This window comes from Petromyzon marinus, chromosome 9 (genome assembly GCF_048934315.1).
Source record: "Petromyzon marinus isolate PM22_M1 ecotype Great Lakes invasive population chromosome 9, UKy_Petmar_22M1.pri1.0, whole genome shotgun sequence".
In the NCBI taxonomy this organism is placed as follows: Eukaryota; Metazoa; Chordata; class Hyperoartia; order Petromyzontiformes; family Petromyzontidae; genus Petromyzon; species Petromyzon marinus.
In genome coordinates, this window is record NC_133675.1 from 11,654,122 (window position 1) to 11,669,871 (window position 15,750).

The 15,750-nt window shown below is 44.0% G+C and overlaps 1 protein-coding gene across 2 annotated transcripts; it reads right to left on the reverse strand.

Annotated features, from left to right (window-relative positions):
- Nucleotides 1-2,046: 2,046 nt before the first annotated feature.
- Nucleotides 2,047-7,449, reverse strand: LOC116940529 (uncharacterized). 2 transcript variants are annotated; one of them, XM_032950468.2, is made up of 5 exons: nucleotides 7,113-7,449; nucleotides 5,819-5,950; nucleotides 4,927-5,032; nucleotides 4,234-4,389; nucleotides 2,047-2,538 (listed from the first exon to the last, which is right to left on the reverse strand). In XM_032950468.2, exons 1-4 carry the CDS (start codon nucleotides 7,233-7,235, stop codon nucleotides 4,244-4,246), a joined length of 507 nt encoding a protein of 168 aa, XP_032806359.1. In that variant the 5' UTR covers nucleotides 7,236-7,449; the 3' UTR covers nucleotides 2,047-2,538; nucleotides 4,234-4,243. The 2 variants fall into 2 exon arrangements, with proteins under 2 accessions (XP_032806359.1, XP_032806360.1); XM_032950469.2 differs by having other exon boundaries at nucleotides 2,047-2,535; nucleotides 7,113-7,416.
- Nucleotides 7,450-15,750: the final 8,301 nt, after the last annotated feature.

Here is a 15,750-nt window from a genome sequence, read left to right on the forward strand (position 1 = left end):
ACTCCATGGTCAAAAACTCCTCCGTTATCGCAAAACTGTCGTCAATGCCTCGGATAAAAATGAGGAGCTGAGCAGTGTCTTTTACGTCCGTACTTTCATCCAGTGCTAGTGAATATAACTCAAAGGAATCAGACTTTTTGTTTCGTTGGCTGGCTATATTTTCATCAATCATTTCCACACGGCGAGTCACAGTCCTGCGTGATAAACTGACTTTTTCAAATTTTCTTTTGATCTCCGGACACAAGATGTTTGCTGTCTGTACGATGCATTCTTTTACAAACTCGCCTTCGGAGAAAGGCTTGCTAGCCTTTGCTATTTCAAATGCCACCAATAAACTTGCCTTGGTAGTTGACTGTTTAATTGCAGTTTGTCGGTGAAAAAAATGTTGCCGAGTCTGTAAATTAGCCGCTAACCTCTGAGCCATAGCCGCCCGTTCTTGCGTTGACTGCTTGCTAGCATAGTTAGCATGCTTCGTAGCAAAGTGACGGCTGATGTTGTACTCCTTGAAAACTGCGACAGTTTCTCGGCATATCAGGGATACAGCCTTCGATTGGACTTCAGTGAAAAAGTATTTTGTTGTCCACTCCATGTAAAAACACTCGGCACTCATTGTCCACTTTTCGTTTCCTTGATCCGCTCATTTTACAGAAGGGCTCACAGGACAAAGCGAAAAAGTGAAGGAAGCACCGTATCTAACTCAGCAATGTAAACAAACCCTGAAAATGGCGCTGATGGCCCACAATGCATTGCGAGATCATGTGCCCTTTCGAGCCCTGTACACCATACTCCCGGTCAAAGTGCGCCATCTAATGGGAAAATGGGGGCATTACAGGAGAAAGGTCTAATTTAATTTAATAATAATATTTGGACAAGTTCGGCGGGCCGGATTAAAAAGCCCAACGGGCCGTATACGGCCCGGGGGCCGTACTTTGCCCACGTCTGCTCTAGTTGGTGGTAATGTGATCTATGATTTGAGGTCCCATGGGCGTTATTTCACCGTAATCGATAACGCTGATCAGTGTGGGTTGGCGAATTTCGCTGCATTTCCCTCTGTTGCTCTCAACAGGACCCTCTGCTGCCTACAACATCTGTCATGTACGCTGGTTGCCCATAGTACAGTCCAGTAAAGCAATCGATTTCGTTTCATTGTTCCCCGCTGCTCTCATCGTTGCTCTGCAGCCTATCACACCTGTTAAGAATGGGGGGGTCACCTATCCAAGCACTCCCCTTTCTGAGATCTTATCAGACGGGCATATTTCGATCGATCTGGTCATAAGCCATTATTGTTACAGTACTTTAATGCGAGCTAAGCTAATTAGATATTTGGGAGGCATGGCATGTCTCTTTTGTGGCAAATTACTTTACCGTTTCTTACCTTTTGGTAGCAAAATTTTAACATTCAAGAACACAAAAACACAGCAGGTGGCTTTGATTATTGTTTTATTGCTGAAGCATCATTTAATAAAATAAGCACACGAAGTCTGATATGCTTTGTCCACGTTTTACACCACTGATAGAGTAATTTCACATGCTTGTTTAAATGGTGTACAAGCGCTTTATTGTAATTTCATCTCCCGCATATTAAGCAGAATCACTGTAATTTTTTAAAATCAAAATTGCAGTTAATGTTATGTCATATAAAAAACCTGGTTATTTGTTGGAAAAGCACCCAATGCACAGTGGATGTTTTGGTATTAGCGTGTGAAATCATGTGCATGTTGTGCTTATGTATGTGTGTGATCTTGTGAAGAGCTGGTGGTAAATATACTGCAATTGCTGTTCATGACTTTAAGGAACTAATAAGCTGCACCAGTGGGTCAAGTTGGGTGTGACAAGCACGTGTTCAATTAGATCATCAGAAATCTGAGTTCATCAATTTAATCAGGATCTAATCCACCAGATGGACCTGTGAAACTCGCTCGGAGAACCAGGTGACAACATTGATAAATTACTATAAAAGAAACATCACCCGTGCAGCTTTAGTAATCAATTGATCATAATTTATCCAATCACATTTCACCTGAACCATTCCTCATTCAACTTGGGTCAGTAAATTGTTTGGTAGAAATTGAAAAATGTTGCTCCTAAAAGAGTGATGAGACCGTTCCAAAAATGTGCTGAGGCATGAAATCATTAAAAAAAAATTGTTCAGCAGTAAGCTTCAAGACACATCACCTTTCAAGAGATGGGAACTCTATCTGTTTTGTATAAGTGGTAAATATGACTACTCGACCACTATTTAACTGGAATATTATGAGATTCCGGCAGAATGTGGATCAAAGAACTTTGCCAAATGCAGTGTCCCAGCTTGCAAGGCATGGTGTGCAGTGTACCGTGTACAATGTCAAGAACGTACACATTGCAGTTAACCTGATCAGCCAGTGTACCCAATGTAACGTGTAATCTGTTGCATCATGTATAATCAAGAAAGTACGCATGCAATGCCTTGCTGTTGCAAGCACAGAGACCTGGCGATGTAAGCAGGCTGCTATCGATCAGAGAGCAGCAGGCATCACTGACAGCAGTGCCCATCACCTACTGGGACACAACAAAAAAACAGAATCTTTCAGTAATAACACGAGGCCCTTCATAAGGACTTTTGATGCAAGTGTTATCATAAAGGACATTTACATTGGCACAGCACAGTAGTGTAGCCGGTTGTGTTCGTTGTATTGCGCCAGAATAATACTCTCCCAACCCTTTGACCTTCCGTCTCTACGATACATCACGGCACAGTTCACCCTCAGTGTCAGGTTACGTTGGTTGAGACATACATTGTGTGTGAGGCGTCATGTTGCTTAATCTACCCAAACTTATGTTGTGTTTCGTAAAAAAAAACATCAAAAATTTGTGGTTAACTCACAGCCAACACTTGCTTTTATTATTAACTAGCTGTACTACCCGGCTTCGCCCAGGACTTGGATTCACCACACCCGGCCGCCTTTGTCTCCCCAGTGGCGATGTTCACACCACACCAGTTACTCGTTTGAGGCTGAGTCGACCTAGGGGAGGCCCAGGACCGGTTAAAATAATCGTCACTGGTGGTGGCCGTGAGCGGGAATCTAACTCGGGTCGCCGGGTTCGTAGCGCGGCGCGCTAACCACTACACTACAATGCGTTACGCTTCCACACACACACACAGACACATACACAGCGCGCTAACCACTACACTACAATGCGTTACGCTTCCACACACACAGACAGACACACACACAGACACACACACACAGACACACACACAGACACATACAAACATAGACACAGACAGACACATACACAGCGCGCTAACCACTACACTACAATGCGTTACGCTTCCACATGCGCGGGTCACGTGACAGATTTGACGTCACAGCTCACTTGCCGTGCAAAATATATGCATCATTGAGCTCACCCCCCCAAACAACACACAAAAGTGTATTTTTTATAATTGTTGCATAGTGTACAGTCTGGAAAGTACCCATATGGCAAATTTCAGGTTTGTTGCATGTCGGGAAGTACGCTAAACACTTTGAACAGACACACATTCACAACTTTGCCTTTTATATATATGGAGATTTTACAGTGTAGAATTGTTTATTTTAGGTTTATGTGTGTAACGCTTTTGGTGGCAGATTTTGGCCAGCAAGGCACCAGGTATTAACCAAAAATAAATATACTTGATTTGACTTGTCCGTGGTTTGTACTGTTTGTAGTCATGTGGGTAAAGCTACTTAATTTCTCCGCAAGCACGGTTAAATCGCAATGCTCAGAATCCACGCGTGGATAAATGAACATTAATTTAATATATTATTTTACGTGCTATATTTCCCAATTTTAATCACACTCAAGTATTCCTTTTTTATGTTAAGACAATATTATCGTGTAATCTATGAGTCGAGTGGTGAGTGGTTAACACACTATGAACCACAGCTACCTAAGTTTGCTTGCTGATCATAGCTAACTTCTAACTACAGTGGTGAATTATATCTGGGGATCCCCATTCACCAACGTGCATTTATCATCAAGGTGAATGTCATAAAACACCTCCCATGCCAACTAACGCCGCATGGAGAGGCCTTGACAGACAGTGGATTAATACATTTCAAATATGATCGATTTCATATTACTGCAGGTGTTGAATTAGCATTTGGCATGTGGCTGCTAGGGCCTAAAACATGTAAACGTAAACAATGCTTCATTGGGGAGTGGACGCATGACCTTGGTATGATATAGGGTGCGGGTGTCAGTACTCACGGAAATGGCACTACAGCACCTCCTCAGGGATGGGCACGGCCGAGCTCACGCACTGCCCCTCGGTGTCGTCAGTCACCCCGTGACACTTGCTGCCCGCGGGGCAGCCGCTGTCCTCCACGCAGCCTCCCTGTTGCTCACGGTTCAACATCGTGGCCACTTGGCGGAGGGTACGGTGGGGTGGGGTGGGTTGGGTTGACGGGAATACACTGTTGTTAGATTTTTTTTTAATAAGGTGACAAAAATAATTGTTATTTGCTTACGTGCTTGAGGGAGGCTCCACAGGCAATGCCTGGCGTGGGAGTTATTTGAGCATAGCTCAGCACAATGGTCAGTGCCGATTGATGGAGGCCGGTGTGGGATAGCAGAGAACAACAATTGTATTTTGCTGAACCGTCTTCCGACAACAATAGGTTTCAACCAGCAGCCTATAACGCTTATTGTATTATACATTGGTGGTGCACACACTAAAGCACTATCCAGGCTCAAATTTGCTTCGCTACCCAAGATTTGACAGGGGCATGATTAGAACGTCAACTCTCAGGGCATTAAAAAAAATGTAACGACCTGTTACAGTGCCTGATCAGTGTATTTAAGAAGTATATTTGACACGGCTTGAGAAATACATTTTGAAAAACCATGTGCTTGTGCAGGTGTGTGAACACTGCAAAGATACAACATCCGCAAAGCACGTACCTGGGAAGCTTAATTCAGCATGGGGAAGGCAAAGGTTGACCCCTCCATACATAGTGCAGGTTGTCCCTTTGCCACAGCATGACTTCCCATCTCCACAGCATGAACCCTGGGCACACAAATATCACATTACCTTCTCCACACGCCGTTATTATCACACAAAGCTATAACGAAGGAGCTATATTATACAGATGAGCATAGTCTGCAATTTTGCTGTGTGATGTTATTCAATTAAGTAATGTGTATCATATTTTTTGGTTCTATTTGGTAAAGTCACGTAGGTGAAAATAAAATAACAAAAAATCACGACGTTTTGGCCACAACACAAGCGGCCTTCATCAGGTGAAGGGACGAGACTGTCTGGAGGACAGCGCTGGATGAAGGCCGCTTGTGTTGTGGCCGAAACATCGTGATTTTTTGTTATTTTATTTTCACCTACGTGACTTTACCCAATAGAACCAAAAAATATGATACACATTACTTAATTGAATAACATCACACAGCAAAATTGCAGACTATGCTCATCTGTATAATATAGCTCCTTCGTTATAGCTTTGTGTGATAATAACGGCGTGAATATCAAATGTGCTATGATTATGGATATATAACTTTACCCATGCAAATAATTTGTGATCAAGAACACGCCACGCAACTTTTGTCCCTGTACCGAGATGGAGGGAGTCGACGACCTGCGGCTCTTTAAACGACTGCTTCGTGACCGTCATTAACCGCGTGAATTGCGGCTCTTGAAATATATATTTTTTTACCGAATAAGAAAGAAAAAAATGTTCTTCTTGCTATTTTTGTTTGCCGACTCCTGCCGTCGATGAAAACCTAATGTTTTTCCCAGGAGAGATCACCGGGGTCCCTCTCACGCAGCTGTTCCACCACGCACCTCAGACAAGGGGCAGCAGCGAGATTCTCCATTGGCCGAGCACACGGAGCCCGTGCAGGAGCGAGCGTGTGCGTTGTAGGGAGACACGGCTTGCGCCGGCACCATGCTCAACTGCATGACTCCGTTTTCACCCTGTGGAGGCACAATCAACAGCGCCCATTCAGCACAATCGGACATCCTTCAATACTTGCGTGGATCTTCGCCGTGCTCTCTCTGTGCTCTGACTTGTTTGAAGCACGGTCACTCCTGTTTAACATCACCATTTTCGCGGTAATATTATACTGGTCAGGGTGGTCCAGATATCTTGTGACACCCCCCCCCAAAATAATAATAATAATAATTGACCTCTTACATTGTTTTCCTTGGGATATTCATTTCTGTTTTAAATAATCCTTACTTTTAAAACATGAAGTTTTAGATAATTAATTGGGGGGCAGAAGACATCTGGACCAGCCGAATATACACATTGACATATCAACTCATGCACGAGTTGAACTCTGGAAATCGCATGCTTATTAAGGATGTATTTACAAGCGAAGCGTCGAACCTATTTGTTCAATGTTGTGAATCGTGCTGAAACCCTAAGAACTTCATGTATTTATCTAGCAGGTGGAGGACAGTATGCGACACAATGGCATTCTACTCAAGTGATTTGACCCAAAAAATAAATTATGAGTCATATCATTCGTCGTAAAAACCTATCCCTTAAATTATAATTGCAATTATTCACGACTGTCATTCATTATTTTACCTCGGCTTAATACAGATCCCGATTGCAGTGGATTTCACGTGGTTATTAATTCAGGTTTAAATCAACAACAAACGAAATATTTATGTTTTGCATGCATCAAAATATAATGTGAATATGCGAATCTACATTGAGGTTTAATCAAATACGTAGTCTTAGAGCTTGCCTTCTTAGGTTAGATCTAACTGAGCCTCTTCTATAAAGGCAAGCCTTAGCCTTTGTATAGATAAATAAACGGAGGAGTCAATTCAGTCAATGCAATTCAATTAATAAGGACCTAAAATCTATTTTTTATGTTCAAATACATTCCTACATTTCCCATTCCACCATCCCTAGTTAAATAGTTTACTCAAATTAGCCGCTCGTACCGAGAGATATAACGCCATTAACAGCTACAAAATTCTAATTTTCGAATTGATTGAGACATTACGAGGCAGCGTTAATCAGAATTATTTTCGAGGACAAAGTTAGGTCGAACATTTACGTTTGCTACAGAGCCGCCGTAACGTGTGCTTCTGCGGTGGCCACGCGAAAGAAGCATCTTGCCTTGTCTGCAAAACAGCAGTAAACGTTCAAGCCTCGAACGCAACACCTCCTTCTGCCACAGGGGCAAGCGGACGCGAGCCCGGCCACCACCAACAGCAGCAAGAGTGCACGAGGAAAAGCCATGACGGTTGCGTCTTCGTTGAGTCCAGGTGAGGATGCGAGCTCACCTCGGCATGCAGGGTCCCCTCCTTATAAAGCCCCCCACGCGACATGAGCCAACTAATCCGCACCTCTAATCAAGTCATGCAGGCATCCTGAGATGAAATTTTTGTTGGACGGTTAGACAAGAAATGTTTCACAAAGGATGTTAAAGCTTGGTTGCGAAACGTGTTGTGTGGCAGGATTAATCAGGGGATTGCATGATAAAGCATTTGTGTCGGTTTGGCACGTTGAAGATTTCTCCAAAAGTAAACGACATGCAATGTCTACTCATTGGTGGTTTTCTATAAGTGTGCGCCTAAAATGTAATGTACAACGTGGTTCAGATGTCTTGTGACCCCCCCCCCCCCAATTAATTTTCCCTTTGCATATTCATTTCTGTTTTAAATAAACCTTACTGTGCTTGGCCCATCACATTTTTAGCATCTACATGGCACCAATGGTAATTATGCACCAACATGTTGGTTTATCCTACCATTGCTATGCAGATAATGCTCAAATTTATATCCGGTTAAGACCAGACTATGCAACAGCATCTTCTGTGCTATCTGCATCACTAACAGGAGTTAATTCATGGTTGCGCCAAACTTTTTGCTGCTAAATGCTGACAAGACTGAAGCCATATTCACCGGCTCCCCTCTACATCTTTCTAAAACTGATTCGCCACGTTTGTCGATTGATGGTCACGATGTGTTGTCCCGACTCGACTACTGTAACGCCTTTCTGGTTGGGATACCGAGCGCAGTACTGGGCAAACTCCAGCTTGTTCAGAATGCAGCTGCTAGAGCGCTTACACCACGTACACTATTCCCTAAGCACATTAAACAAGTCCTCTTATCTCTTCATTGCCAACCGGTCAAATTCCGAGCGGGTTTTAAGATACTACAACCGTATTAACCTCGAAAGTTAAAAAAAAGCTCACCCCACATTACTTGCAGGAACTAATGCATTTGTATATTCCATCAAGGTCCTGAAGATCTTCTGATCTCCAACTACTCAGTACTCCGAGGTCTATGTTGCGCTGTTTTGGTGATCGGGAACGAACGTCTTGCCACTTGAAATCAGGAAATCAGTCGGTAGATATATTTAAGTCTGCTTTGAAAACCCATCTTTTTAAAGTGGCCTTCCCTCTTTAGTATGGTCGGTTTCCCTGGTTCTATTTTTGTTTCCTGCTTTCCATGCATTGCGCATTGGGATCCTAGGATGGAATGCGCATTATACATTTTAATTATTATTACTTCCAAAAATGTTAAGTATTAAAGAATTAAATATGGGTCACAGGACATCTGGTCCACGCCATATTGTCAGATGGAGGTCTCTCCATGTCTTTTTCTAATGGGGTTTTTTGACCATACTTGTCTAGGTTGGTGAACAGAACTTCTGGTATCACTTGCCACTGATGTTAACCGTGATTGGGAATTAAACTCAGTTCGCTAACCACTCTGCCACAGCCCCACCTAGTGTTTAAGTGATACCAAATATTTTACCGTCAAATGCATACTAGATTGTTTAAGGTATTGTGCAGTGTACTGGAATACCAAGTACTGTGCAGTGTACTGTAATACCATGCAAAAACAAAATGTATACATTAAAAGAGTGACAATCGTAATGTTACTGCCATTTTACTCGGTGGTGGCTCAATGGCTCCAGTTTGCAGAAGTAACAAAATAATCCTCAGCTCTTCAAGGTTACGATACTACATACGTGACTTTACCGAAAAAAAACAATGAGTAATTTTATGCAGTCACGAAAGCTTTCATACTTTATTACGATACTACAGTTTTGTCAAGGCTGCTACTTAATCGGGTTCTCATCTCCAGCCGCTGGGTGGGGCGACGCCCCAACGCCCCTAGTGGACGAATCGCGCCAGCTCCTAACCACAAATTATCTCAGTTTAACACGTAGGCTTTCGCAAATTATCTCCCCTGCTGCAGTCAAACTTTCCATAACGCAAACTTTTTTACAACGCGCACGGAGATCGTCGAGTGACTGCACACTAAGCAACGAACTCAAATGGTGTATGCGACGTGCTTGGCTGACGAGCACATTAACTTGTGTCTTGTAAAGGATGGTGTGATTTATGAAAAGTGCATATATAAATCCCGTGCCTCCTGTTCTCCCGGTTTGACACATTCAATGACATTATTAGTAGATTTAGTAGTTAGTCACGAAGATGCTAAATTATAGTGATGTTTTTTTCTGCAGTAGTTTCAGCTAATTTTCTAATTTTCAGGTAATTTTCCACATGCCTTGCTCTTTTTTTGTTGAACTTTGATAGGATTGTTAGCATCTACTGTGAAGCAAAAGGTATGTGGTTAATACAACTGCAGTATTAATTGGAGCAGCCTCTGAGCTTGAAGCCTCGTATATAATTGTCAGACAATACAATCGCACTCTATAAAAAATAAAGTAAATATTGTGAATATGCATCAAAATATTTTCGGAGTTTGAGTGACATGGCATCATATGCAATGACTTTATTTTAGATATTTCAGTTTTTTTCCTGCAAGTAGAATTTTTTTTTTAAATGGAAACCTAATCAAGGCCTTCCTGGATAAATAAGGGACAGTGTTCATTTTATTTACACATGTATTGATATTTTAACATTGGGTCGTTGGAACAAAAAAATACGCATTGTGGTTAATTTGAGTGTATGGAACTCTGTTAAAGTCAAACTAATTTTACATTTAAACAGTAATTGTATGGGAGTAGCCTGAACAGTGAACATATTTTACATTTTTATATAACGTTTTGAATATGTTTAAACGTTAAGGGTAATTGCAGCCACATCAAGGAGATATGGCCACGTTGTTGTTTATTACGCTATGCACATGCCCAACCACGACTTGAGAAATTATACCACGTAAAAATGAGAACTATGTTACGGAACTGATAACAGTAAAACTATCAATCAATTTGCAATAAACTGTGGTTACGAATCGCAAGTCATGGTATGCAACTTAATTATATAATTCTAGAATAAAAATGTGTAATGTGCAAGTATTACTCACAAGCTACATGATTTTTGACAAAAGGACAGTCGCATAGCACTGGATTTCTATAACATACAATTTATATAAATGTATATAACTTACATTGTTTAACCAGTTTCAAGACCTTTTCAGTCATATTCGTCACAGGAGGATTTAGCCCATTCCTATTTTCAGGAGCGTTTTGGACATGGGTGGAACTTGAGTAAGAGGAGAAAACCTGTGAATATGATGGGTTAACACTTAAAGGTGCACTGCTGGGTTCAAATATAGGTCGTTGCCCTTGATGAAAACTGAACAATTATGTTAAGCGAGTTGATGGTTCCAGCACGGTCACCGATGTCTTCGTAAAAAAAACATACATAAAAAAACGTGCACTTGAACTTAATTCTGTATTTTCCAACAATTGAAGACTATTCTTAGCTCTTTCGGTAAAGTCACGTTGAAGGGAAACAATAAAATATATATAAAACAATAAAAATTCTCACGACGTTTTGACCATAACACAAACGGTCGTCATCAGGTGTGTCGGTTTGCATTAATTTATTTATTTTTGAACGGTGTATTTACTTATTTATAAAAAAACGTCAGCGCCACGTGCAGCGATTTGGCAGTTTATTTAGAAGGACTAGTCCATCTATGTTCTGAAAAGAGGATGGGGGAGACGAAAAATTAATGTATGCTGTCTGAAAGCCACTGTAAGCGTGAACAATCAATTAAGACCTGAAATGGTTTATCAAATCTTTCCAATGATTGCTAAGCCAGAATCCATCTTCTCGGTTGAAATTGTCTCTGTGCTTGTATATGTGGATAGCCTCATGAACGAATCTCTCATGGTAGCCAGATGGCTTACAAAGAACCTCTGTCTTGGAAAAGTCAATGTCATGTGAGCCTACTGAATTATAACAATGATCTGGCATGGCCGAGGTGTTGGTCCTACCGTATTTAAGGTCTGCTTTGTGTTCACGAATGCAGTCCGAGACATGGCGTTTGGTTTCTTCAATGTAACTACTACCACAGAGGCAACTTAGTTTGTAGACACCAGGGTACTGTATGTCCGGAATCACATCCTTTACAGACGGAACCAGATCACGGATTTTATGTAATGTGTTGAAACGGGCCTGGATCTCGTCTTTATTCAAGAGTAGGCTGGCCTCCCCTGACGCACACACTTACGCGTAGTTTAAACGGGTTTCTCACGGTAAATAAAGTCACTAGTGGGGGATAAAACTGTGTTGTGTGGTCTTTTGGGAGCGTGAGTAGGAGGGCAGAGTGTGCTGGGTGTCTCTGTGTATGCGCGGTTGTTCACCACGAGACGGAGTGTTTGGTGTTTGCGTACCGGTACGAGTGTGTACAGTACTGTTTTGTGTTCACGCGCATACGCGGCTGTTTGCGGCGAATACGGGAGTGTAGCGTCTGGTGATCGGGCGCACGCACGGTTGTTTACATCAAGGCGGAGCGCTTAGCGTGCGCGTGCCTAAGCCTACGCGGCTGTTTACGGGTGTGCTGTTCAACGTTCGCGTGCCTAAGCGACTGGTTTTGGTGGTGTTTAGCGCTTGCGTGCCTGTGTGATGGTGTTGCGGTCGCGTGTCTGCGCGATTGCCCATAGCGAGGTAGCGAGCTAAGCGCCTGGCGTGCGCGTATTCGCGGGGTTATTTAAACGGCCTTTCAAATCAGAGCGAGGCGACCCTCTCCAATCAGCAGCACGCGCACGGCAAACGCCCCGCCCGCCCATCCCTCGACCCCAACCCCCTCGCGTGCGATTGGTGTACGGGGCTGGGCAGGGGGTAGAGGCGTGTTTGTTATTGCCGGAGCACGTGGAGCGTGGGTGGGAGGGAAACACGCGTCGGCTCGCCGCACCTGTTTCTGCATGTGCAGGACGGGCTTTACTTTGCGAGCGCGCTCACCGCAGCACGCCACCACTGAACAGTGTAGCGCACCGCAAGCGTAAAGCGTACCACCCCACTAATTGAGCCATGCCTAGGCGGTCGGCAGCAAAGTCAGGGGCCCCGGGGGGTGAGGAGGTGGAGGTCGCTAACCCGGACCCCACAGAACAACCGGGGGGTAGTAGGAGTTTAACGGGGGAGTCGGGGGCCAGCGGCCCCGACAATTCGGTGATGGCGGGGGACGGTAGCCCCCACATAGCCAACTTGTGACTTATTATGCACATACCCAACCACAGTTTAAGTAATTCTGCAACATTGTATGCAAGTGTGGCAGAATAATCCCTTGTTCGTAATCCCATTGCAAACAGTTAGAATAAACAAATGTAACAACGTTGAAGACAAACCGACATTGCTTAACGTATACAGTAAAACCTTGGATTATGAGTAACTTGGTCTGCGAGTGTTTTGCAAGACGAGCAACTTGATAAACGAGCGAGGTCTTGCAATATGAGTAGTACGTATACGCTTTGTCTGCCGAGCGTCACGTGATCACAATTGAGCCAATGGTTCTTCTCTCTCTCTCGCTGCGGGATTGTGGGTAATCATCTCTCATGCTCGGTCTCGGTCGGCGTGCCTCACTCGTATAGTCAACATCCGTGCGAGCGTATACTGTTTACTACAGTACTATAGTGTTGTGACCACGTGTATACTATATTCTTAGCTCTTTCAGTAAAGTCACGTTGAAGGGAAACAATAAAATATATTTCGATTTAAAGCTTTCGTGACTGCAATGATTCATCTTCTTTGGTTCTTTCGGTAAAGTCACGTAGAATGATAATAAAATAATAAATTGTGTTATTTTATTTTATCAATGTATTATTTTATTATCAATCTACGTGACTTTACCGAAAGAACCAAAGAAAATAAAATATATATAAAACAATAAAATTCTCACGACGTTTCGACCATAACACAAACGGTCATCATCAGGTGTGAAAACCAATGCAAATAAACATTTGAAAGAAGTGGCGGTCTGCATTTATTTATTTTTAAACGGTGTACTTCTTTATAAAAAAAAAACGTTAGCACCACGGGCAGCGATTTGGCAGTTTGTTTAGAAGGACGAGTCCATCTATGTTCTGAAAAGAGGAGGGGGGAGACGAAAAAGGAATGTATGCTGTCTGAAAGCCACCGTAAGCGTGAACAATCAATTAAGACCTGAAATGGTTTATACTATTTACTATAGTAGTATAGTGTTGTGACCACGTGTATACTGTTTATGTGGGGGCTACCATCCCCCGCCATCACCGAATTGTCGGGGCCGTTGCTCCCCGACTCCCCCGTTCCATTCATATCGCTACCCCCCGGTTGTTCTGTGGGGTTCGGGTTAGCGACCTCCACTTCCTCACCCCCCGGGGCCCCTGACTTCGTTGCTGACCGCGTAGGCATGGCTCAATTAGCGGGGTGGTATGCTTTACGCTTGCGGCACGCTACGCTGTTCTGTGGCAGCGTGCCGCGGGGAGCGCGCTCGCAAGTAAAAACCCCGTCCTGCACGTAAACAAACAGGTGCGGCGCGCCAACGCGTGTTTCCCTCACACCCACGCTCCACGCGCTCCGGCAATAACAAACACGCTGCTATCTCCTGCCCAGCCCCGTACACCAATCGCACGCGAGGGGGTTGGGGTCGAGGGGTGGGAGGGCAGGGCGTTTGCCGTGCGCGTGCTGCTGATTGGAGAGGGTCGCTTCGCTCCGATTTAAAGGGCCCGTTTAAACATCCACGCGAATACGCGCACGCTAGGTGCTTAGCTCGCTACCTCGCTATTAGACAATCGCGCAGACGCGCGACCGCAACACAGTCACACCGGCACGCAAGCGCTCAGCATTACTGTAAGCGATTGCACAGGTACGCGAGCGCTGGACACTACCGAAAATAGTCATGTAGGCACGCGCGCTGAACAATACTGTAAACAATCGTACAGGTACGCGAACACCAAGCACGCTCTACCCTCCTCTTCATGCTCCCAAAAGACCACACGACACGGTGTATTCCCCGGCTAGTTATTTTATTTACCGCGAGTAACCCGTTAAGCTACGCATAATTGTGTGGGTCAGTGGGTGCCAGCCTATTCTCCCTGGGATCCTAGACTGAATTTACTCTGCCTGTCGCTCCACTCTCCACTTTCGATTAAATCACTCAATACTCCTCTCTCACTTGCGCTTACTTCCACTCTGCTGCGCTGAACGCTGTAGAAGGACGAGGCTGCGAGTCGTCTCCATAGAGGGCTGAGCCTGGCTGCGCTGGAGTTCGTCAAACGGACGTCTCGAACGGCTGACTCTCCTGCTCCGAGGACCGCGATGATTTAAAGAAGAAGTTCTTCTCCTACCCTAAACCTCCGCGTTTTTATCCACCCTAAAGGCATTCCGTTGCTCTGGCGCCTGCCCACCCGTGCTCTTTCATATTCAGATCCGTGACCTTACCTGGAACAATAGGCATTCAGATGCTTCCGCACCCATGCCTGCCCTGTCCATTCAGAGGCTGCGTTATTCTTGTCTCATTTGTTATTGAGTCCCTAATTCCATCTATAATAAAGGCGTACCGCTGTTCTCACACCCCGGGCCACCCTGCCCATTCAGATGTCGGAACGCCTGCCATATATAGCAGGCATTGCTAAAAAGATCTCCAAAATTCTAAACAAACACAAGATCCTGGTCTGGTTCAATACAGTACACAAAAATCTGTGACCTGATCCCTTTCATGAAGGATGTCATTCCTGACTTACAGTACCCCGGAGTTTACAGATTGATCTGCACCTGTGGTGACTGCTATATTGGGGAGATGAAACGACATGTCTCTGACCAAATTCGCGAGCATAAATCAGATTTGGAAACACGGCAGAACGAATTATTCTACCGTAGCTGATTACTGTAACAACGACGTGGGTGATCACGATATAATTTTCTCCGATACCAAGGTTCTTTGCAAACCCACGGATTTTTATCAGAGATTTGTTCACGAGGCAATTCAGATTTACAAACACAGACACAATTTCAACCGAGAAGATGGTTTCAAATCAAGCAACCATTGGAAAGATGTTCTAAATCGAACCAAACATTAACCTAATTTTCAATGGTACAGTATATTTTTTCAAGTAGTGGTTTCCCAAACTTTCGCAGCTGCTTAAATTCCCTTTTCACACCATCAATATGTAAACTCCACCTCCCCCCCTCGCCGGTCTGCACATGTTCACCCCCTCTACACCGTTCATCATGCTAAGTCCGCCAATTAAATGCTAATTTTTATGCTAATTCCTTTGTCAAAGCACCTTAATACCTCGAGACAGTCTGGTCCCTTCACCTGATGAAGGCCACTTGTGTTGTGGCTGAAACGTCGTGAATTTTTTTTTATATATACTTTTACGTGACTTTACCGAATAGAACCAAAGAGTATGTTATTGGAGTCCCTAATTCCATCTATAATAAAGGCGTACCGCCGTTCCCACGCCCCGTGCCGTGTGTGCGTGATTTCATCCGCAGTGGCTCTCCGTGACCACGTAATTTTAATATCAGGTCACGGTGCTGCGGTGCGCGTCAGCTACGGGGGGA

Excerpts from the sequence above, each read along its gene's own strand:
- LOC116940529 (XM_032950468.2), bottom strand. The coding sequence starts at position 7,235 with ATGGCTTTTCCTCGTGCACTCTTGCTGCTGTTGGTGGTGGCCGGGCTC. Across the intron at positions 5,951-7,112 it reads ACTGCTGTTTTGCAGACAAG|GGTGAAAACGGAGTCATGCA; the intron begins GCAAGATGCTTC and ends GTGCCTCCACAG. Across the intron at positions 4,390-4,926 it reads TGCTGAATTAAGCTTCCCAG|TGGCCACGATGTTGAACCGT; the intron begins GTACGTGCTTTG and ends CCCTCCGCCAAG.